We start from the raw sequence: 23,954 nt of genomic DNA, 5'->3' as shown, positions 1-23,954 counted from the left end.
GCATAATTACGCCAAGGTCAGGAAAGTGAGCCATTTGCATATTGATGCAGGCACCTTGAACTGACAAACGTGCCTGCCAACCAGGCAGAAAATTAACCAGTCAAGTCAAGTTTTTATCTTTGTGTGTATGTGTGTGTATCTTTTAAAGTTACTACCTGCACCTTTTCTGCTGTTTTGTTTTGGCACAGACGTAGTCTTAGTAGGTGGCTAATTGAAAATGCCTGTACTGCTGTGACTCTCTTTGTCTTTGCATGTCTGTTTTTGTGTATTTGGGTCTTTTTTCATAGTTTGAGCCAGACGATTCACCAACATCCCCCGCTTTTGTTTTGGTTTTAGTTAAACATGACCTGTCTTACACTTATCAGAGTGGGTACCTTAGAGATTAGATGCCATTCACCTTGTCCAAATTGTAGTGAATTGTATGAGGAGCCTTAGGTTAATATTGATTGAAATAAGTGACTCCTTATTGACCATTGACAGAATTTTGACTCCTGTCAATGGTTCTCTCTAATGTGTGCATGCTGTGTTTGTTTGTCTACAGTTAGGTGAAATGGAATAATCATGTCCTCTTGAGTCTGATATTTTGCCCACACACACACACTCATGTGCAGACTTTATTGCTGAATCATGACCTTCCTTGCTTCTGTTACACCGCTGAGCTGCTGACAGATTAAAACAGCTCCACTCAAACAGTACATGAGGTGGGACGCAGAATAAAACACATTTTTTACTCCTGACATGGGCAGATGGATAAATAAATATGACTATCTGCAACAGCCGCATTCTAGCTAAAATGAACACAAAGGTGAGTGAGGGCAGACATTTTCGGAGACACAGCCGTCACTAACAGGCTTGTTCATTTATTTATTTCAAGCTTTGCAAATAGGGCAGTCGTGAAATTCAGTTTAGTAAGAGCAAGAAAACTATCAGTTTAACCATTGCTCATTTGCAAATCTTCTTCTTGGTTTTGTTTTGATCGAAAATGTTCAGTCGATGTAGATTTTTCCGTTGCAGAGAATGGTAATGCAGTGATTAAAAGTAAAGGAGACAGTTGGTATTCATATGGTCTGAAAGGAAAAGGCCATTGTACCTTCACTGAGGCCATTGATGTCATATCCAGTAAAGTGATCTGAAATGATCTTTTGTTCTCCAAATTGGGCACATAGATCCAACTTGATGAAGTTTGAAAAGAACTGCAAAAAAGAATGGCCATATTTTGTCTATAAACGTTTTGAGGACATAAAAACATTTGTGTGCTGAAGACTGAGGACACCGTAGGTGCAGGATAAAAGCTTTTCATAGTCAGATCTATGGACTGTCAGGGAAAAAAGTACCTCTTGTGGATGAAATACCAGAGAGGAGGTGTTATGAGCATTGCTGGTGCATATTCAAGTGTTACTTGGACAAAGTCAGCAAAAGTTGTGACAGAACAGTAGTTAGGTTGTGTTCTGTTTTTTGGCTCATACCTTGTAAAGAAAAACACTTCAGTTTTGTACAGTGTGAAATCAGTCCACAGCTAAAGGCTGCTGCAATCCTGACTGCCAGCAGATTTATGGAATGATGTTTTAAAGAGTATTTGGTTTACCTTCACAAAACTTTTATTTTTGCCATTGTGACCGTTTTCTAAGTATTTGGTACAAATATTCACAGATTGTATTCTATAATCCCTTACGACTTTTAAACCAACCATGTAACAGAATGATATTAACGTTCCTGGAAAGGCCCTGTGAGTTTATTATAAACCAGACCAGAATTAACTCCAATATACAACCCTACAAACAAAAATAAGTGAAATTTCCTTCATAGAACATTTAAAATGTAATCTGTCATTAATGTCTCGTTGACAGTGGATGTGATGATGCGAAGATGGGTGCATTTACATATTCTTTGTAGGTTGTTAAATGATATTATTAAGTGTCTCCTCTTCAATACAATTAAAATTTCTTGTGATTGATAGATGGAAACAATGGTGGTATAAATAGTTCATTATCTTTGTATCGTCTTGGGTTTATGTAATACTGGTGAGAATTTGAAGGGGTGGATGTTGTATCTTGAAGCACAACAAGTGCTGTACATTAAAATCAAACTTAAGAGAAAAAAGGTGCACTCTTATTAGAAGAGTAAAGGTTAGCAGAGTATATAAATCTAAAAACAAGCAGAAAAATTTCACATTTAACAACTTGTACTGAGTTATAAGCCAGAGTTAAAGTATGTTTTACTTACTAAATAAAAAGCAGTAAATAAAGGTTCCTGCTTGATATGCAATGGCATGCCTTCCTTATCTTGGGACCAAAACTCAAAATGCTCTTTCACCTCTGAGTTTGCAACATAAAGTAAAAGTCTGTAGTCTGCTGACTCTAGGGAACAAATGTGGCACATGGATGTAGGAGTTCATGTAGGTCAAATGGAGCGCAAGTGGTTAGCGGCTTAAAAACCAATACTGAAATGAATTTATTAATCAACAGGTGTCCAATTCAGCTCAGTTTATTTATATATTTTCAATTCTCAACAAATGTCATCTTGAGGCACTCTATAAAAATGTCGTTTCAGTCACACATATATTCTAATTGACCTTAGTTATCAAACAGTACATTTAACCCAGTACATTATCCAATCTAGTTAATTAATTCATTAATCTTAAAGTAGCTAACCAGCCGTGGACCAGTCTGCTATCTACACTTTATTTGACTGTCAGTATGATGATCTTTTTCTGAAAATCTGTGTTAGTTTTACACCAAATGTAATGGGACTTAAACCTTTTAACACCATCTGTTAAAATCATTCCTCTAGTTACTTGGAGAGCATTAAGATGTTTTTGGGGGAATGTTTTTAAGTCATTTTTTGGAGGGTTAGACATTTTCGCCCGTTCTCTTTTTTTATTGTTAAATAATTAACACTGACATTTACTGAGGGAAATGAGGCTTGCAGTACTTTAGATGTTCTGGGTTCCTTTGTGACCTCCTTCATGAGCTGTCAGTGACATGTTAAAGTAATTTGGGTAGGTCAGGCTCTTTTACTGTATAGATAATATCTCACTCTGGCTTAATGGAGTCCCAAAGGTTTTGAAATGACAATGCAATACTACCCAGGCTAATCCAGATCCAGCAATGTTTATTTGTCATCTATTCTTGGATTTGTAGACTTACTTTTTGAGAGATTTTAGCCTATGTCATGTCAGACAGGTTGTATTTATTTATTATTCAGTTAAGCGGATTCTTGATGGGAAATTAACTCAGATTTTCAGAAGATGTGGTTAACCTGAGTTAATTAATGATTTAACGTGTCCATTTTCCAGAGAGGGCCATCTTGGTTCAGATACACTTTACCTCATTAAATGAAAGGATATTTTGGAAAAGATATTTTGTTTTTGCTCGGTCTGATAATGTACCATCTAGCACAAAAAAAAAATCTTGTTTCTGTTTTATTCCAAGTTTTACATTTTACTTGTGAAAGGATATTTTGGAAAAGATATTTTGTTTTTGCTCAGAGATATTTTGTTTTTGCTCGGTCTGATAATGTACCATCTAGCACAAAAAAAAAATCCTGTTTCTGTTTTATTCCAAGTTTTACTTTTTACTTGTTTTACTTGCTTATAGTCACGCTTATAGTCACCCTACTTAATGTCATGTCGCTTACTTAACCTGGCACCTGCTCACCTTTAGCATTAGTGCCTCATTTGTTATATTGATTTCCAGTCTTTTCCCACAGCCATAAACATAAACATGCATCCCTTTTTGCTATTACTGACTTAAAAATGGGTTTTAAATGAAAAACGTAGTGCTGCAGCTTTCATATGTCTATGCATCTGTAAAGAGTGTGCTGTAATGCACTCTGGCCATTAGTTTTTAAAAAGAAAAGAAGCTCAGCAAATGCTCGACCAGCCACAAGAAATTAATGGTAATCTAAAGAGGGGCGTGGGTGGCTTTCAGTAACTGTAGGTTCTGGCAAACAAAGTGAGAAACGATGACTCTCCACTCTTGCAGTTTACTTTGCTCAAACTCCTGGTGCCTGTTGGTGTTTTTTATCAGAAGGAGAGGCGTCAGTGTTCATACCACAGCAGAGAGGCAGATTCATACAGTAGAGTCCTTCCAAAAGTCCTCTATCTATCTCTCACTCTGTCACACACACGCCTACAAACACACACACATGCCATCAAACAGTTACAGCCACATCCTTAATTATTCAGTCACTAATTACCTCTGCAACCACTTACATAACTGATGTCGATTTTGTAAAGGGAGGGAAGAAAATGCTTGTGAGGAGAGGTTGCCGGAAAAAGCGAGCTTTTGAGAGTTTCAGCTGGCCGATGTGCTGATGCAAGTTTTCTGCAGCTTCTGAAACTACTTGACAGAACATTTCATTTGAAGAATATATAAATTTGGAAAAGAGGAAAAAATACACCAAACACACGTGCATACAGTGGTTGTAAAAATGTCTCCTTCTGATTATGTGACTCGAATCTGGAGAGTTACTGACATTCGAAAATTAGGATCCCACTTCAAATATCCAGGTCTTTATTAACAAATGATCACATACTGATGTTTATTCTTCTACTTTTTAAGAATGCAAAATTATGTGACCCTACTTTGACAAAAGAATAACCTTGTTTTACCCATTAAATAAAAGAAAAAAACCAAAAATTAGCTTTCTCAATGAGAAATAAGTTAATGCACCATGCCTTCTAATAGCTAGTGTGCCCCATTTTGCACTTTCAACTTGCAGATGTTTGAGGGGTTTTCTGCATCTCCAGCCCATTCCCAATGAAGACATGGGTTTAACTCTGCCACTCCGGGACTATCCTTCTCTTGTTTCTCAGCCAGCCTTTGTTGGACCTACTGATATGTTTTGGGTCATTGTCTTGTTTCAGGATCCCGTTTCATCTTTAACTTAAATTTTTCTTACAGCCCCCATCACAGGTAGATCTCATGGTAGATTCCTCTACCTATTGTCACTAAGCTATAATACTTCCACCTCCATGCTTTACATTTGGCATGTAGGTCTTTCCTAAGAATGCTGTGTGAGATTCTCTGATGTTTCAACAGTGTAAGCCTCCTACACAATGCTGAGTAATGATTTGTTGTCAGATTTTACGAAAACTCTCTTGAAGTACTCAGCCTTAGCTGAATACTTAGTTAAATTACTTTAAATTCTGAAATATTATTCAAGTTGAAATACATTTTTGTTCTAATATGTAGGAAAATCACAAGTTTTTATATGACATCCTGAGTCCAGAGCTCAGGATGTCAGGAATACGTCAAGTGGAGGATTCTCTCTGCTTCAGACACAATTATTTACAGTATGTCTTTTTCTGTTTTTATCCTCTCACATTTTCTGGTCATTTTAAACTGTAAGCTTCATCGTCATCCATTGTTCTTACCTTTTCTATAACAGAAAAGAGCCTGGCTGACTACCTATTAGAAATCACGCTGCGGAAAAATAGAAAGCTGCCCAATTTGAAGATGCCCTTTACTTTACATCTTAGCTGACTCACAATTTGCAGACTTTTCTTTTGCTGCATTTCAACTCCATGAAAGCCTTTTTCTTTACATCTTACATTTTCTTAAAATTGGAAGATATTTTTACATCTTTAACTACCGTGATAGGAAATCTATAGTTTTCAGAAACTGGGCCATTCCTCTTTGAAACAGGCCTCTGAGTATTTTTACTCCCTCTGTTCTCCCATCAGATATTTAATCTGCACCATCTCTCAAAATCTCTAAGCTTGTTGTTTTACTACAGTATTAGTTGTTACAACTTGTAAACACAAAAATTAAACTCAACTTTCAATCAGCTTAGACTACAGCATGGGTAAGCTGGAGGGGTAAAATCAACCCCTCCATGAAAATGGGACAGAACAGTTTGGATTTTGCAGCAGCTGTATTTCAGTCCAGTCGCAAGCAAAAACATAAGCATCCTTGTAAGCTTGGGTATTCGTAACAGACTGGCTTATTAGCTGCTTCAGATTGCCCATGGCTATCTTACTGGAGCTTAATGCTTAACAGGTCCCAGCATTACAGGAGGAAACTAGAACCAGGCTTTTCCGGCGCTGTTGCAAATCTGGCCATGTTTCTAAAATAAAATTAGCTAATTTGTTTTTAAGTTTGTTTTAAGAATGTAAAACTGTTCTTTTTTCTTAGTTCCTCTTGGACTCTAGTTTCAGCCTTTAGGCTACCAAGAAGCACCAGACAAATGTGTGTGGATGTTGCTAATAGATTTTAACCTTGACATCATTTATTATTTATCTTGGTTTGCAAACATTCTCACCTTAGCTCACACTTGCCTCTTTCCTACAGAAAAGTTGAATGTTTAACTAGCAGCAGGCAAAAGCTTCGGATTGTGGATGACATTTTCCTTCTTTCACACATGACTGCAGCCTAATTTACTCCACCGACACCACTGACACATTTGTTGGTACGACTTCCATTTTTTGGTCTCTTGTTTCTAGTGACACAGACAACTGCTGGGAGGAGGTGTAAGATCTGTCTAAGGGGTGTCTGGGAAACAAACTGGTTCCTAACACCTTGTCGACGATAGACTTTCCACTTCCACATCCATTGCACATTTGATTACTGAAATAGTATTCTTATTTATTTATTTTTTAAGATTGTAATGAGGAAACATCTTAAATGAAGATAAAGCTCTCTTAGTGTCTTTACTTTGATGACAGAGTTTACCTGCTAAAACAAACCGATTACATCTTGAACTGCTTTTACAGTATTATATTGGCGTAGGATGGTTAGTGTTACTAAAACCTCAGTAGTCTACTTGGCCTTCACGGTGCGCCCTGAAAGTCTACCTTTCTCACTCTTTCTCAGCCTGATCAGGCCAAAAAAAAACCCCATCTTGACATATTATAGATGATGCAGTTTCCTTTTAGATTGCCTCTTATATCTCCATACTTACTTCAGTTTGAACACCTTCCTGAAAGCAGTTAGTTTGAGAGACCGGTGACAGAAGAGTCTTACTACTTTCATCTAATAGTATGGTGCATTTACTAATAAGAAAATATTAGTACATTTTCAGTATATTTCCATAAACTAAATTTATACACATCACAAATAAGTGTGTGTGCTACAGCAAAGACTGCTTTAAAGAGCTGCTGCAATTTGTCTGAGTCATAAATAGTTAGATTTAACTAAATAAGAATAGGATATTGATAGTGACCCAATAGAAAGATAAGAGGTAATTGGTTAGAAACCAATGTTACTATCTTGGTACATGCTCTCTGATATGTGCATGCTTTTCATCACCTTGCTTAAGAAAGCTGCTGGAAAATATCTCTACTTCCACATCTTTATTTGATCTGGCTTAATATGATTCATATAAACTGACTCCAAAATGCACTCATATGAAGACTCAGATTTATTTGTTCATCCACTCACAGCGTGACACAAAAATCAAATACACTCCACATGGGAGCTTTCTACAGTATTTGTTAACATTTGCAACAGTCGCAGCTAAATTTAGCAGCATGTCATCATGGCATCAGTTTTCTTCGGGCTTGCCCAGAGCCTTGGTGGACTGGGGTTGGTTGAGCTGGGTGTTGCTATGTGTTCACTTGAACATCACCTTTCATCAGCATGGGCCTTGGTCGCCATCCTTAATGTGTCAAAACCAATCTGGGATGTGAACGAATACTACAAATGCCTCTGACATCATGGAGTTTCCACTGCTGCGCTCAGTTCAGCTCAGCTCATGGCTCACGGCTTGAATGTTTCACATTGGCTGACGCACAGGGGTTCCCCACCCACTGCCCCTCTTTGACCATACATGTCATCCAGATCTGCTGTTTATGTGGAAGGACATTATCTTACATCTGAAAGGTGCAGTCACATCACATAGGAGCCATAGAAGTAAGCAAGAGGGTGTTTTTTAGTACTTGAGTTAGAGAAGTGCAAGTACTAAAAAATATTTAATCCACTGGACAAACTCTTGATGAATATAGATTGATTTAGGACAGAAAATTCTTTCTGGATGGAGTGTGTTAAACCTGTTATGTATTATTTTTGGTAAACAGTGCTGCTCACTATGTTGGTGGGTTCCAGTGATGTTTTTTCTTGGAACCACGCCATTCCCATCGGAGTTCCAATTTATTTGAAAATTAAAGTTAAAAATTGTCAAAGCTGAAGCAACACAAACAGTCAAACCACTGTAAAATATCACAAGGTTTCTAAATAAACATTAGCAAGAAAAGAAAATATCCACTTTGTATTTGGTGAAATAAGATGAGTGCAGAGGAATAGTTTTTTTTAAACATACTTATTATTTTCTGTAAATTATACAAACACATTATTGTATAGCTATTTCAGTTATTAAAAATCATAGGAATGCTGTTGTATGTTATTTTAGCAAAGAATGTTGTTCTTTGCTTTACCAGCTTTTATAATTTATTTATATTGTTGTTTGACTCATTGAATTTATCTTTGAATTCACAGTTTCAAATTGAATTTAAAGCTGCATATGTGATTATGTGTGAGGCCCTTTTCTATGTGTTTCCCGTCAGCAGAATAATCCTAAAGTATTCCTGGGGATTGCCTCAGAGGTTTCCTTTCCTGTGTCATATCTCCACAGCTGTCACTCACATGTTCAGCTGGTCCTTAAATATCAAAGGATTTCTCGGGTCACACACCAGATGTCCTTTTACCCGTCTTTGATAGACTGCAAGGTACCATGTCCATCTTTGGCCATCATATGTGTGCTAGCAGCTGTCGATGCAACTTATAAAATAATTATTTTGGATATTAATTTTAACAGAAAAGCAAACACAATAGCAATCTGTTTACTCAGGCAACTGCTGGATAGCAGAGTGTTCAGTTGTTTATTATATGAGTGTTATGAAACATTTTGAGAGCAGGATTAGGTTTTCCATCACATGCTCACACGGGCATCCGGAACGAGGTTATACGACACTTCTAACTTTAGTCCCTTCTTCTCTTCTGCTTTTAATAATCCAGTTGGTCTGTTTAGTAGGAATGTAAAGCCTCCTATTTATTACCTGCAGACATGTAAGGCCCCAGACTCACCTGGATATTCTGTGCCAGACAAACTCATGTAACACCAAGACGAACTTAACCACCTCAGACACCGATGGAACTTTCCTTACTTCACTGCAGAGCTGCAAAATTGAATACGCCCCCGTCAAAATGACAGTTTTTAATGAGTTTAAGAACACGAGGCCACAACAAATCACTTCAGAGCTTTATTTATCCATACAATTAAGCTGGAAAACACAATTGTTAGGGAAGAAATGACAAAAACCTAAAACCTTGCAAACCCCACTTGGATAATTCTTTGCTGAAGCACACATCTTGTTTATTGGACATTTATTTATATAGAATTTATTTTGGTCTATTTAGTTTAATCACACAAACTTGGCCCTTTTTATGCCTTTGAGAGGCTTTGAGCCACAGTGGGAAATATGTATAAAAAAGTACAGCTCTGATTTCTTCGAAGTACTAAAGGCATCTGCCTTACGACTGTGTCCTGTGGGAAAATGCTGACACTTGGAGTGAGATCCGGTTATCAGAAGATATTCTGTCCTAAATAGAAACCAGAGACTGTAATTGAGACAACCTTGCCTTTTAAGTAAAAAAAATAAATAAACATTCTCACAAAATATATATTTTTTAAATTTAAAGACTTATGTTTGCAGGTAACTCATTAGAGTGTTTATGAGTGCATGGAACCATCAGCAGGTCTCACTGACCCAGTGTAGGAGTCTCGACCTTGAGGAGAGTGTGGCAAGTAAACTTATCCCGACGACCGCCAGGAATGAGACATCGTGTCCGGCCTTTCCTCAGAGCAACATGCCTGGAAAAAGATAACACACACACATACGCATATGTGTGTTTATGGGGGAAAACCCTTTGAAGGGAACGTCTGACATGCTGTGGGGTCCAGCAGGGGATGGAAACCAAAACCTCATGTTTGCCAAGAGGGATTGAGATAAAGTAGGAAGAACTGGTTGTGTATTATTCTTACTTTTACAGATTTGAAAGAGTGATGGGAAAATTTGCCATTTTGTTTGTTTCCACAAAATTCCTATGCACTATTAGTTGTCTAATAATTATTTACGCACAGATACTCTCATAAAAAAGCCAATATCTCACTTTTATTTTCTAAAGTAATTGGTTTCTGGGTTCATTAACATTTGGGATAGACTGAGAGCACAGTAGCTGTTCAAGAATAAATCTAATGCCTCAAAAATACAACCTTCATCATAAATCTGCACACATTTCATGTCCTTTTATTAAACTCCAAACAAAGTGCATAAAAAGATTGTTGCAGGAAGAAAAGAAAAATTCTTTATTTTGCTCAATTATTTGAAGTGCAGATTACCCATTAGGACTGATCAATGCAATGTTGGGTTGTTGTTGCATGGCTGCATCTGTGGCTTCAATTTCTCTGTTTTTGTCTTGTTAAATCATCCTTTATTAGTTTTGCTCAATTTTCTTGATGTATAAATATCTCTGTTCAGAAGTCCTTGCCACCTGTGGTCGTGCAGCATAAGGTTTGAGCATGTACAGCACACAGTCAGGCAAACACACATCTAAATAGGTTACTAACGTGTTGTTTGGTGTGAGACTGCAAACTGAATCATCCTGGATTCTCTGGCACATGCTTATGTGAAGCTGTTGCATGGTGGTAATTAGTGGAAGCAGGAAGGTGATAACAAGAAGGAGCCACACGTTTGCAGCTGAGGTGTCGCTGCCAGCATGTCGCTCAAAGTCCCAGCCACACCTTTCGTACCCTCTCACACGTCCCCAGGCAGATCCTTTTAAATACATGCACATGTACCCGAGCTGCAAAAAGTTAAACAAAATACTTCCCAATGACACTATTTACATATTGTGTATAGACTATATGCCCAACATAACTTTTCTTGTTACTCCTGTTTCATGTTCTTCCTTTGCCTCCTTCTTTTCCTCCTCTCGTTTTCCTCCTCCTCCTCCATTTACAGTCTGACTCATCGTATCCAAAAGGTGAGATGCTGCATTCAGTTGGTTATTTTTGTCTTGTTACATTTTAGAAAATTGAAACTTTCTTCAATTTTCTTTTATCGTGTCACTTCCAATTTTGCCTGTCAATTCTTCTAGCCCTAAACAATGAGCCTAGATCATGATGTTCTTTTTTAAAGTCTCACAATGTTTTAGTCATTTAAAGAATTTAAATGAGTTTTGTGTTGAGTCAAAACGATAAGTGAAGACTTGTAAAAAATACTCAAGAAATGTTGCAAGGTAGTTTAACCTCAAATGTGCTTCCTGATATGTGAAATATCACACTCATCACCTAAGCTGTGGTGGTCTGTTGTGTGTGGTATATCAACCTTTATTTTTTAGCCAGCCTGTGTTTTGACAATTGTAAAATCTACCACAGCTAACACATGCCATGTACACCAAGCGTGTGCATGACTTCTATGAAATCAACGCAGCTTCCTCTCAGATTTCTTAGTAAAGATCCAGTATTAACATCAAACAATCTTGGTGCTTGGTGGATCTTTTATTTAGAAAAAGTACATTCAATGGTGAGGTCAAGGAAAGATAATGTTCCCAGCTACGTTGCAGCACAACACTGTGAATTCCACCCTGACACACAAAGCTCAGACATGACAGGACTTGATTTGATACTAAATTCTCCTGGTTTGTTTTGATCAATGTAACAACACCATACCTGGAAAGCTAGGAAGCAGCTTCATCAATAAAATCACAAAAATCCAACCTAGTGTTTTGCAATTATGAAGGGTTCAGGGGACTTACCGGCCTTCAAACACTGCTGACTGACCGTTGGCAGGACCGGTTAACCTGACTGATTCCGTCCCTTTCTTTGACAACTCATTAAAATAACTTTTAAACTTCAGGAATGATGTGATGGGGAATGTAATGATTTTGAAGCTGTGACCCTGACTGTGCCCTACCTTAAATGGGGGAACCGACCTGTTTCCACTTGTGATTGAAAATCAATTAATCTAAATGTTGAGTCTTTTTCATCAGACACAAGAGGGAGTCCGGCAGAATACTGCACTTAGCTCCAGCCAATCATAAGAGTAACTCTAATCATTGCATTTATTCAATTAAGACACCAAACACTTTGGTCCTTTAATAGTTATGTTAATTTTCCCACCATATTCACATAATCTTTCCCCTTCTCAGTTAATAACCTGCTCTTCTCTGCATGTTTGGTGTTTTTCTTTGTCCCCCATTGACGGCTTATGTTTCTTTTTCTCCATTGCTCTCAGGTTGTGGAAACAGCAGTTTGGGTGGAGACATGTACGGTGCCGGCTACCATGCGATTACCAACATAGACTACTCCTCGGTTTGCATCAGCGCTATGAGTGCCAGGTACAGCAGTTGTCCTGGTATGACCTGGCATCAGATGGACGTTCGTCAACTCTCCTTTGCTGATGCATCCTTTGATGTTATCCTTGAGAAGGCGACGCTGGATGCCATCATGGTTGAGGAGAAGTCACCATGGGAGGTCTCTCCTGAAACGTCATCCTTCATTCATCAAGCTCTCATCGAGGTAGCCGTAAAAACTTTTGTACTTTATACTAGGATTTCAGGTTTGAGGGGTTTCTCTCTGAAACAGGTTTATTTACTCAGTGGGTTTTTGGACTTTCACAAAATTGTAGTGAATATCAACAAAGCAGAATGTGCTTATTCAAACTGTTCAGAAAAAGCAGGTGTCACACCCAAGTGGTGTGTCATTAGTGATTTTCCCTTGTGAAAAATTTACTGGGATCAGGATTTGAAGCTGTACAAAGCTTCAGAAACATTCTAATAGAAATGGAGAGCACTTTGAAAACAAACAAAAAAAATCCTAACTTTGTCTTTTTAACATTTCTTTTAGGCCAGAAATGCTTTACATGGTCATTTATTAGTGTTTCACCCAGGAAGATCACTAGTGGCTAACATTGGTAACCTTCTTTTATGGAAATAATCATTGGTTTCCGTATAAATAACTGAGTAGATAAAGCTATTTTTCCAGAGCCTTTTCCAAAAGTAAACAGAAAAAAATAGATAATATGCAATTAATACACACAGAAATTAAGCAGCATGAAACATAATCAAAAACAAAAACACCTGTAAATGAGCCAAGATATCAGGCGTGATAGTAATTTAAGAGGTTCACATTCTTTAAACCACTGTGATGTTTTGTGTTTGGAGTTCTTTTGAGATTGTAGAAGTCCACTTTAATTTTTCCCCATCTCAGACAAGCCATTAAATTCGTCTTTGGGATCAACTAATCTGAATATTTAGTACATGAAGACGACAGTTATCACTTGCAAGTAAGAGGTTTTAGAAGAACCTCACTTCAGAAATCCTTAACCGTGCCTTTAACTCAGCATCTTTCACATATCTGTTTACTTGTTAAGAAGGCATTTATTTACCTTCATTGCAGTAAGGCATAAAACAGAAGCGCAAATGTCTGCACTGCAGATTGACTCGAGTTTCCTCGTCTTTTACTTCTAAATGTTGTTCAGACAGTGAATGTCACTACTGTGATGATTTGAATGCCCCACTATAACAATAGTATATCTGCAAATTACTCTCTGACAGGGAAATCAGTAATGGTGGCACTTAACATTTCCACTCCACTGCCCGTAAAGAGGACTGACAAGATGCTGAGTGCTCTCAGCTGTTGGCTGCTGCAGTAACCACCACATCAATTTGACAATGACAATGTTTTGGCCATTAGCCATGCTAGACCTTGACACACTAAGACAAGAGAACACCACCATTAGCTGAAGTAGGTAGCTCAAGGTTTGTAAATGGAGAAGAACAGCTCAAGGTACACTCACTGGAATGTTTGAAGTGCAGCTTAATAAGTCACAATTCGAATTTAAGTTCACAACGGTCTTCAAAGTCATCTGTTTATAGGGCTAACTATAAATCCTACGGAGTTCTGTGAAAAACTCAGTTTTTTGCGTTTTTGTCACACTAATATGCTTGAAGTCATGAAACAAATTTTAATATCCGACCAATAACCTGAGCAAATTCAAATAATTATTTCATTTATCAAAAGAAAAAAAGTTCCACTTTTGTTTTGTTTGTGCACACAGTATTTTTCCTAAGGTCTTTAAGATCATTAAGAGTGTTTTTTTATTTTTTTTTGCAAATGTGAGCCAGGCCTTTGTGCTCCTTTCAGTCAACAGAGATTTTTACCTTGAAATTTTGCCATTGATGACATTTTTGCCCCATTTTTGTCTTTTGGTTCACACAAGAAGACTTACCCAGACAAATGAGACCTGCAGTGCCTTAGATATTGTTTTCAGTTCTTTTGTGAACACTGTTTGAGTCTTTGATGCACTCTTGGAGTAATTTTACATTAGTAGGCCTTCAACTTCTTGAAAGGTTCACCACTATCCCATGTATTTCTACTTCATGGATAATTGTTCTTACTGGGATTTTTTGGAGTCCCAAATACTTAGAAATTACATTTTAAACTTCTAGATTGATCCATGTCAGAAACTTTCTTTTTATTTAGGTATGGGGGAGATGTTGTGCCTTTTTGAGATCTTTTAGCCTACATAATGGTGTCAGATATTTTTTATTGAAAGTATTTTTTATTCTGGAAATAATCAGGCCTGGGTGAGGCTAGTGGAATTTAATTATTTACTCAAGCTATCTTTTTGTGATTTTGAAATTTGGTTTATGCTCTTAAATCTTGAAAGGTGTCAAGAAAACAAGAGGAGTGAGGGGGACACATTGTGCTGTCGTATGATGAATTGGATTGCTAGTCAGTCATACGTAAAAGTCCCAAATTGTTGTCTCAATCTAGTATTTTCTGAAACATTTCCCACTACCAAATTAGCTGGAGTTTTAAGATTATATAAGCTTCATCAGACAGGAGCCTAACTCCAGTAAACAAAAGCAAATAGGCAACAGATACGCATGCAGGAAAAAAGGGGCTGTTCTCTTGGTCTTTTCCTCCAACAGAAGGAGGTTTTAAAGAAGGATCAGTGAGTTTGGTTGCTGCACAGATGGATGGATTTGACTTTGCTTCAATAGGAATGAAGCCGAACTCATAAAACAGCCTCCAACCTGTTCAGAAGTCATTATAGTGACATTCCAGGTTCCTTCTCACGTTTTTCACTTTCACATTTCCTCACCTCGTAATTTCCACCCCGTTTTTTCCTCACTTTTATAGATTTCCCCCAGCTGCTCTATTCTCAGGGCTGTGTGGTCACAGAAAAGTGTAAAATTGATCATGCGATCTTTGCAGTGCACTATTAATGTTGTTTCTTAGTGCGTTTGTGTTTGTTACAATTCAAAGACTTGTAATCCTTGGCTTATGTGGCTCCAGCAGTCACGATTTTTGCTCTAGTTTGAGTGTGTGTGTTATGCAGGAATGTGGGAGGTCTGTTGTGAACCTACTTTCTCACAGAAAATATGAAAAAGAAGACAGAGAGGCAATGAAAGGGAAGGGAGAAAACCTCAGATAAACCAGGAGGGTAGGGATCCCTTAGAGGTCTTCTGCTACCAGTGAACTGGGATGGATAAATTGATTAAATGAGAGAAAAACAGAAATGAAGAAACTGCATGACAGCAAATGAAAAAGTTAGTGAGGAGAGGGGACGAAAGAACGAAAGCCCTACAGAAAGCTAATGAGCAATGTGCCGGTATGAGGCCGATTAGACGGAACACAGTTGAAAATAAAATCTGCCTTAAGGCTTTTTCCCACCAATTACTTGAGCTGTAGAAACACACTGATAAATGACAAATGGTGCGTATTTACACTTGGGAGTACTTGGGGAAACAAACAAACAAACAAACAAAAGAAAAATCAAATCAATGCTTCAGATATTGCAGCCAAAAACAGAAGCAAAACAACAATAAATCATTCTCACCTGTCATGTGTAATTTTAACACCTGACAATCTCGACAAAGAGTCGCGGAACAATAGATTTTATTGTGTTTATTTTTGTTTCTAACATGCACGCTTCGCTCGTACATTCAAACAAAATCTCGCTGCAGAGGCCGCGGTTCACTGAAGTGTGAAATTTATTTCACAGACTGACACGCTCTATGAATCACTCTAGCTGTTGCTATGGAGACTTTCATTGGATATCATTTTAGACTAACATTTTTAATTGGTAACCTTTAGTCTTGTTTAAAAGGTAAAGAGTAGTCCTTGGACTTTTTTCTAAGAGACAGGTTACCTGAAGATGTTTGATTCTAATTTGTCCTGATTTATTAAGGAATATAGAAATTGTAATCACCTAAAATACTGGACTTTTCACCATATTGCTAAAAGTATTGGGTCCCCCATCCAAATCACTGAATTCAGGTGTTAAATCACTTCTATTACCACCTTAGTGCTTTCATAGACTTTGTGAAGGAAGAGGTCTCTCTCAGGAGCTCAGTGAATTCCAGCATGAAACCTTGATAGGATGCCACTAGTGCAGTAAGGAAAGTTCCTCATTGCTAAATATTCTGCAGTCAATTGTTGTGTTATAAAAAAAGTGGAAGTAAATAGGAATGAAAGCAACTCAACCAAGAAGGGTTAGGCCACCTGAAACCAAAGTGTGGTCAGTAAATGCTGATCACACTCTGATTTGTGGTCATGCGAGCAACATGTGCTGTGCAGAGGTGACCAACTTTCTTCAAAGTCAATAGCTACAGACCTCCCAGCTTTATATGCGGCTTTCAGATTAGCTCAAAAATAGGAAGCTTCAAGGAACACACTTTCATCGTCATGCAACTTCTTTTGACTAAGAGCAATACAAAGCCTCAAGCAGTGGTTTAAAGCATCACACCAGTGGACTGAAAGGAATTGGAAACATGTTCTCTGAAATGGCGATTCCAGACTCATGCAGTCTAAAGCATGAGTCTGGGTCTGGCAGTGTGGCAGTGTGGAGTTGCCCCCTTCAGTTACAACACAATTGCGCACCAATTCACAAAGCATACTCCATAAAGAAGAAGCCAGACTTATTTTTCCAATCTTAGTCTCTTACCTGAAAAATGCTTTCCTTGACAAATATTTAGATATTTCTATAAGGTCACTTTAAAACCTGGTGGACCATCCTCTGTGAAGAGTTGAATGTTTTGGTAATACATTTCTGTTCCCTGTAGGGGATTTTGCAAAGAAGTACTTTCCTTGGAGGTGGCTGAAAGAGAGATTATGCAAGGTCAAGAGGTTTATTCCAGTGCAAATCAAAATCTGTCCTAGTTTGCTGGTTATAAACACAGTAACATGATTTCTGTGTTCATATATGCAGATGATAATCTAAATTAGAGCAGTCGTGTGCAGCAGCTGTTCAGAATGTTTTGCCCGATGACTCCAGGCTGAGTTTTTATCCATGCTTGCAGCTTGGCTAAAGGTCCTCTGAGTCTTTAATGTATCCTGGAAGAGCTAGACAGCTGTTGGGCTGGCGTTAGTGATATTCATATTGTATCTCATTGCATTAGGGTTGAAGTTTTTATAAATCTTGATGTTACTAGTTATAAGTGTGTCATTTTTGTTGGATAACAGACTGCAGTCATTAGTTGTTGTTTTCAACAGGCCTCTGACATGTTTCCTGAGGATTTCCAATCCATTGCTCTTGACAAATCTCTTACGCATCACACAATTGGACTGTGATTTGTGCTGCTTCTCATAAAAAAGCTCCTAAGAGTGCTTATAGCTTTTCATTTACTGTAAATGAAAATAAATGAATTGTATTTGGTAAGTAGGGAGTGTGAGTCCATCCTGCGTCTATACCAATTGGCATATCCTGAATAGGAGAGAGTCCGGTGCATCTTTAGGAGTTGGGAGGAGAGCCCAGCTATCCGTAGTTGTTTTTGCACAAGTTTCCTCACCAGCTTTTGCTTTTTTACTGCCAGTAAGGTGACATTCCACTGACCCAGAGCCAGATTTCGATGCCAATAGTTGGCACACATTTAGGCCACTGCCCTTGCCTGCTGTCCAGCTTACACTGCGTTTTGGTGACTTTCTGTTGCTTTTTGGATTGGGCTCAGCTGAGCTCTAGGAACCAAAACCTGGCAACCAGACTCTATCAAGTTATTTCACAAGAAGATTGTGCATTATAATTTTCGGACAAGGAGATTGTTTGTTTTGTTTATCACAGAGGCTCTCTAACTTTTCCAGGCGTGCCTATGTTGAGTGCAAAACTGGCTGGGGCTGTTTTGATGATCTCATAAAAGAGAATAAATGTAGTTATATTACTTTTTGTTTCCTATATTTAATTTTCTCAGTTTGCTTATTGTCCAAATGTATTAGCTGGTTTTGAAATCCTTTGGTCTATGAATTGTTTTAATAATAATATAAATAAGAATGTAATGCCTTCATTTTTATTGATGAGCGAATAACATTATAACATGATATATAGCTCAGAAAAGTGCTTCCCCTTTAAACAAAGGAATCCAAGCAATATATAGATTCTGAGTTTTGCTGTTGGCTACAAGTAAACGGATTTCACAATATATTTATTCAAAAATATACATTTTCAAAGTTTAGAGCAATTCTTTGTAAGAAAAAAATCCTTTCGGTGACATGGTGATGTCACTATGTTATGATTTAGTAACTCGGTACTTTGTTCTTATTCCAAAAAACCTTTCTCTGGGTTGACCTCTGCTTTTATTCCTAAACAGTGAGCTCAGAGCTTTCATGAGCTGTTTTATCATTTTATTTTAGCTTCATGCTTTTGGCTGTCGGACACAACAGACCGACAGATCTTTTATTTTTCGCAATTCAGTGACGCTTCATCAGTGTCATTCCATATGTCTCTACTTCTCATTTCATCTTTCAGTTCTTGTCTCTCACAAGATTCATAATGTTAATATATCATCAACCATTAATACACTGTTATTATTATTTAGACAGCTGCTTTACCTTATACAAGCACAACGTCCTAACCAGGGAACACTTTTGATGTGAGGGAACATAGTTCCAGGTGATTTCTTATTTAGAAGTTACTCCAATAATGTGGAGCTGTCATGAACTTTTAGTGTCTGGGTTTTTGTTTTTATTTGTGTCTGTATTTTGAATATGTCCTTGAAGTTATCTAATTTCATTAGGTCTTGCTATATTTCTCTATTCTCATTATTGTTTAAATGATGTTGCCATGTTGGTTAATTCCTTTGTGTTTAGTTTTGTTTTGTTTTTTTTGTAGCTTCTTTGTATTTGGTTCAGCTTCCTTTGTGCTAATTCTTCTTCTGTGTTAATTATTTCACTTTCACTCAGCTTGCCTGCTTGCTTCCTGCCACAGTTGTTATCAATCCCTGATTTCTTCATTTGGTGTGATCTGGTTTGTGAGTATGGCACAGAGATAAAGAACACTTGAGAGAACTGAGGAACATGCACTGCTGCATTAATTCCCTCCTGAGTGTGTTTCTGTGTTTTGTGTATTTCTGTTTCTGCATGTTGGCTGTCTGAACCTTTTGTCCCAAAATAAAGTGGATTATGCTAATCTGTTTTATTCCTCTTCACCGTTCACACTTTTCCTTCTCCATATGGCTTCCTTCCATGTTTGTGCAAAAGGTGAGGCTTAAAAAGGGATTAGAAAAATGCTGCCTGGTCTGAATGTACAATTTATTTTGATTTATTAATTTGGAAGCATGATCATATTTCACATTTCACCTTGGATTAAAATATTAAAAGTTATGCTTATAGTAGATTTTGTATTTGTTGTGCTGTACAAAGTTTAAATGTCAGATAAAAAGGACTAAAGTTTTATACAGTGTGATTCTGAGATATGTGTGGAATGTATTTCCCTTCCTTACATGGATGCAGCCTGGCGATGAAGACCATTTAACCCACTATTAGTGGAGTGTGTATGGCCTTTGGCTCACTTCTGTTTCTTCCCTTAGAGATGTAGCTATAAGTGGAGTTGGAAGCTGTAATGCATGCCTGCTACCTGAAACAGTCCTCTGGGAGTTGAGTCAGTCACTGGATTTTGATGTGTGCAATTAAATCAGGTTGCCAGAAGAAGACATGTGTAGCATCCATCATGCATTAAAGAAACACAGAGAAACTTATCTTGTGCAGCACACATTGCCCTGAGCCTCCAAGGCAAGTCACATTTTGACCCAATGATCTAATGTAGAACTTCACACACTGATATTTTAAGTGCTTCGGCAACTGCTCTGCACTTATTCATCTTATATTAATTAGTAAGAGATACAAGTTGCACAATTTTGGGATTCTTCATCTCCAGTTTCATGAGGATTTGAGTTTAGCTTCTCTTTAGACCATTGATTTCAGAAGATAAATGAATCACATTGAATTAAACAATTCTACTTGACAATTACACATTAATTTTCATGGAAAAATTTCTAACTGTGTTATAGCTGAACAAGCCAACAGGGTGACAAATTACTCACAAGCAATTAAGATTCTTCAGTTTAGCTGATTTGAATGTTTCTGCTCTCTGGGAATAAACTAGACAACATGAAAAATCCACACAGAAAGGAAGACATGGGAATCTAGAACCGTATTGCTTTACGTATTAAGAACTCCTGACAAATGGCTTGTCACTAGTGGGTGAAGGGGTGACTCAAAAGGGATCACAGAGTCTTGTTCCTACCAATATATTTTGTAATTGTTTTGTCATACTTTCTATTTTAGTTTAAGACTAAGTGGACATTTCACACAGAACAGTAACAGATCAGAATATTATTCCCTGGTCTAAAGAAACCTTGATTTTAGTTGCAACCTTTAAAATGGTGGAGTCAGAACTTCGTATATCAAAGCGAGGATCCATTTTGCCTTGTATCCAAGGTTCTGGCTGGTGATCGTGTTGCAATGGCATTTTTCTATCAATCTTGGTGATTTTGATGAAGAACCAAAAATTCTTTTGCACTGAATGTGCAATTGAAATAGAAATCTAATTTACAGTGATCTTTACATTTTACAAGAACTTCAGATTATTTAATATACCCTCATTATCAAAGCATTTCTTATGGTGTAAATTTGTCCTCAGTTACTTTCCTTTGTTTTGCCATTCTTCCACCTCTTTATCATACATGAACAGCTCTTTGTATGCACGTGTGAGCAATTACGGTTGTGCTTTGCAGGCAGCTTGAAAATGCATGCATGTGCATTCCATAATGTAAAACTGGGTATGCATGCTTTTTGGTTTCAGCCCTCGAATTTGCATGCCTCCAGTTTTGTATGTACACCTGTGTTTCTTTGCATGAATCCTTTTTGCATATCTCTACATTTCACACTAGTCCATGTGTGTGGGGGAGAGCGTGTGAGGAGCCCCTCCCTTCCACTTCCAGCAGAAGGAAAGTAGAGCACTGGAGCACACGTGAGGTGGAGAGAGCGTGTGTGATTGCAAAAGTAGCTGCGCATGTGTAGAGATGCGAGCTTGGGATCAGAAATCCGTGTTTGTGTGTGACTGCCAGTGTAGCTTTATTCCTTTTTTTTTTTTTTCATGCGTTTGCCTCTTGTTTTGCTTGTGCGATTATATTTGTATTAACATTGAGGCAGCATGATGTTTTTAATACATTTTCACAGTTGTATCATCATGAGTGGTTGAAATGGCTTTGCATGAATGGAAGACTGTTGATGTGTGTGTGGATGAGGCAACTGACTGTTGAGCTGAAGCCCTCTGCTCTCTAGAGATGTTCGCCTGGCTTCGGGATGGATCATCGCACGTGTTTGTTCTTATGCAGGCCTGCTGCTCATATGGGCAGATGGTCTTCCCCGGACAATGCCAACACCAAAATGACACACAATGTACATTATTGTTTATTCGTTTTAGGCTGTATTTAGTGTGTCAAAAATATCGACACACAAAAACAAAACGATCAACAGCAGCGTTGCAGAATTCTGTGAGAAAACAGATTTCAGAGACAACCAAGGAAGTCTTTTTTTCTCGGATTATGAATACATCAGTAGATTGGCTGCATTTGTTTCTCTAAACTTGTTTCTGGTGTACGGTCACATCTGTGAAAGCACTTTACTTCCTCCGCATATTCCTCGTTGTCCTCTGTTTAAGCTCAGTGGAAATCTTGATGGCAACACTGCTCAGTCTGAATGACTCCATATTTCTCTGTGTTGTTGTGCAGTGAGTTTTTTGTCTTTTTTTCATTAAAACTCAGTTTTTAAATTACAACCCCAAAGTTTGGGTTTGGTTTTATCAGTCTACAATGTATTTTCTGTAAAGGTTTGCAAAGGTTTAGCTAGCCATGGATGTTTTTTTTTCTGAAAACAAAAAAAGGCTTCTTCCCTGCAATCTTTTGTACAAGTACATGAAGAAAGTATGAGAATACTGTCAGGACTAGTGTTTGTTAGGAGTTCTAGCTTTACAGGTACCACTACTACAAAAATTTTACTAATCTCAATCATAAATACAAATTAAGCAATTACTTTAGACCTAAGGGGCATGAATAATTTTGGGTTTAACCTTATATTGTTTTTTTTTAATAAAAAAAAAGAGGCCACAACATCATTCTTTGTAGCATAGCTAAATTTGTGATTTGCAGCATTTATAAATATAATAATTTTGAGCCACTTCAAACGTAAGGTTGGGCAAGAACATCACAAAACACAATAACACATTTACTTACTTCTAAATGCTACTTCACTTTTACATTGATTGTGAACAGAAATGTACAAAGCAAATGTGAATTAATTAAAAGTGAATAAATCTTTCACTTTGCCTTAAAGATATTAAAAAACAATTAGACACCTTTTTCAGTGAAATGGAAAAGCACGATTTCTGTAAACACGCCACATGTGCACACAGTTGCCCAAATATACAACACACACGCGCATGCACTTGGCCTGCCCAGTTCACTGTTACCAAGACTACCAGCATCGACTTCAGAGCACTGTTCCTATGGAAACAACGGATGCCTCAAGGAGAAGAAGAGTTAATTGGAAAAAGAGAGTACAGGGGAACGGATGAGGGAGACTGGGGGCGAGAGAGAGGATAATAAAGAGAAAGTTCTGTTGTTGCTCAGAAAGACCAAAACGGAAAACAAACTTTTACCCAGTTTTCAAAACTGTTGTCTTTCTGCCATTCATGGCTGTCGTCTGTTCTGTGCGTTGCTTTCTTTAACCTTGCAACACAAGATAGATACACACCCAGCAGGGGGTCGAAAATGAGGTTAATCCATATTTAAGGTGGACTTCTGGAAAACAATATAGGCCAAAGGCAAGTGGAGAAAGGACCCTGAAGGTTAGTAAATCACACAAATCTCCCTTCTGAGACGGGCTTGTATAATCCTGTCTAAACCATAAATCTTTACTGCAGAGACTTTTTCTGTTGGCCACTCTCCTAAAGCGCTGTCAGAAAGGTTCAAACATGCTATCAGTTATGCTTTTTCTGCATTCTTATTTCCGATCATCTCTCACAAACACACACAGATAAATGAAGGTTTATGGCTTTACATAAGTGGGTAATCAATCACAATTTTGTTTACTTACCTTCTTCTGTTTTTACTAAAACTGAAAAATCTGCTTCACTTGCAATGTATCGACGATTCAGAGCAGGATAAACTCCCCTGCTCTCCATCTGCCTCCATCCAGATCATTCCTGCCTTTTGTGCTTCTAAATAGAACGCAGGTAAATCAATACAGACGCTTTTCTCACATAAAGGCTTCTCAGAGTCAGAGGAGAGGGAGGGAGAGAATCAAGGTTTTCAGTGAATTTGTTTTTTTGTTCTGGTTTTGTTGGAAGTTGTTGCTTTAGATTTAGTAGGTCAGCTAAAATTTACTGATTTCTTATCTAATAAAATATTAGACGTCTGACTGGAGCTTGTTGGTTCAATAATGTTTTACTGTATGTTTAACTTAAAATCCTTTAAGATGAACATCTTTTCTTTTAAGGACGAACACTGTGGAAGAACACACACTATAGGCTCAAGGCATCAACAAAATAAAACGAGTCGAAAGTATTACAGGAAAAGTTGATTGTAAAAGCCTAGTCCAACCTGTCTCTTCCCCATTAAATAGTCTTCCTCTTTTTCAACACTTTGTGGGAAAAAGTGGATATTTTTTACCTC

At 37.7% G+C, this 23,954-nt stretch overlaps 1 protein-coding gene across 1 annotated transcript in view; it reads left to right on the top strand.

The window, feature by feature from the left end:
* ece2a (endothelin converting enzyme 2a) overlaps positions 1–23,954 on the top strand; it is a 74,557-nt gene that overhangs the window by 23,890 nt on the left and 26,713 nt on the right. Inside the window, exon 3 of the mRNA XM_032566586.1 lies at positions 12,236–12,519. Coding sequence (XP_032422477.1) covers positions 12,236–12,519 — 284 coding nt within the window. The remainder of the gene's footprint in view (positions 1–12,235; positions 12,520–23,954) is intronic.

This window comes from Xiphophorus hellerii, chromosome 6, assembly GCF_003331165.1.
Source record: "Xiphophorus hellerii strain 12219 chromosome 6, Xiphophorus_hellerii-4.1, whole genome shotgun sequence".
Lineage (NCBI taxonomy): Eukaryota > Metazoa > Chordata > Actinopteri > Cyprinodontiformes > Poeciliidae > Xiphophorus > Xiphophorus hellerii.
Note: the sequence above shows the minus strand (reverse complement) of the source record. Positions and strands in the feature narration are given on the sequence as shown.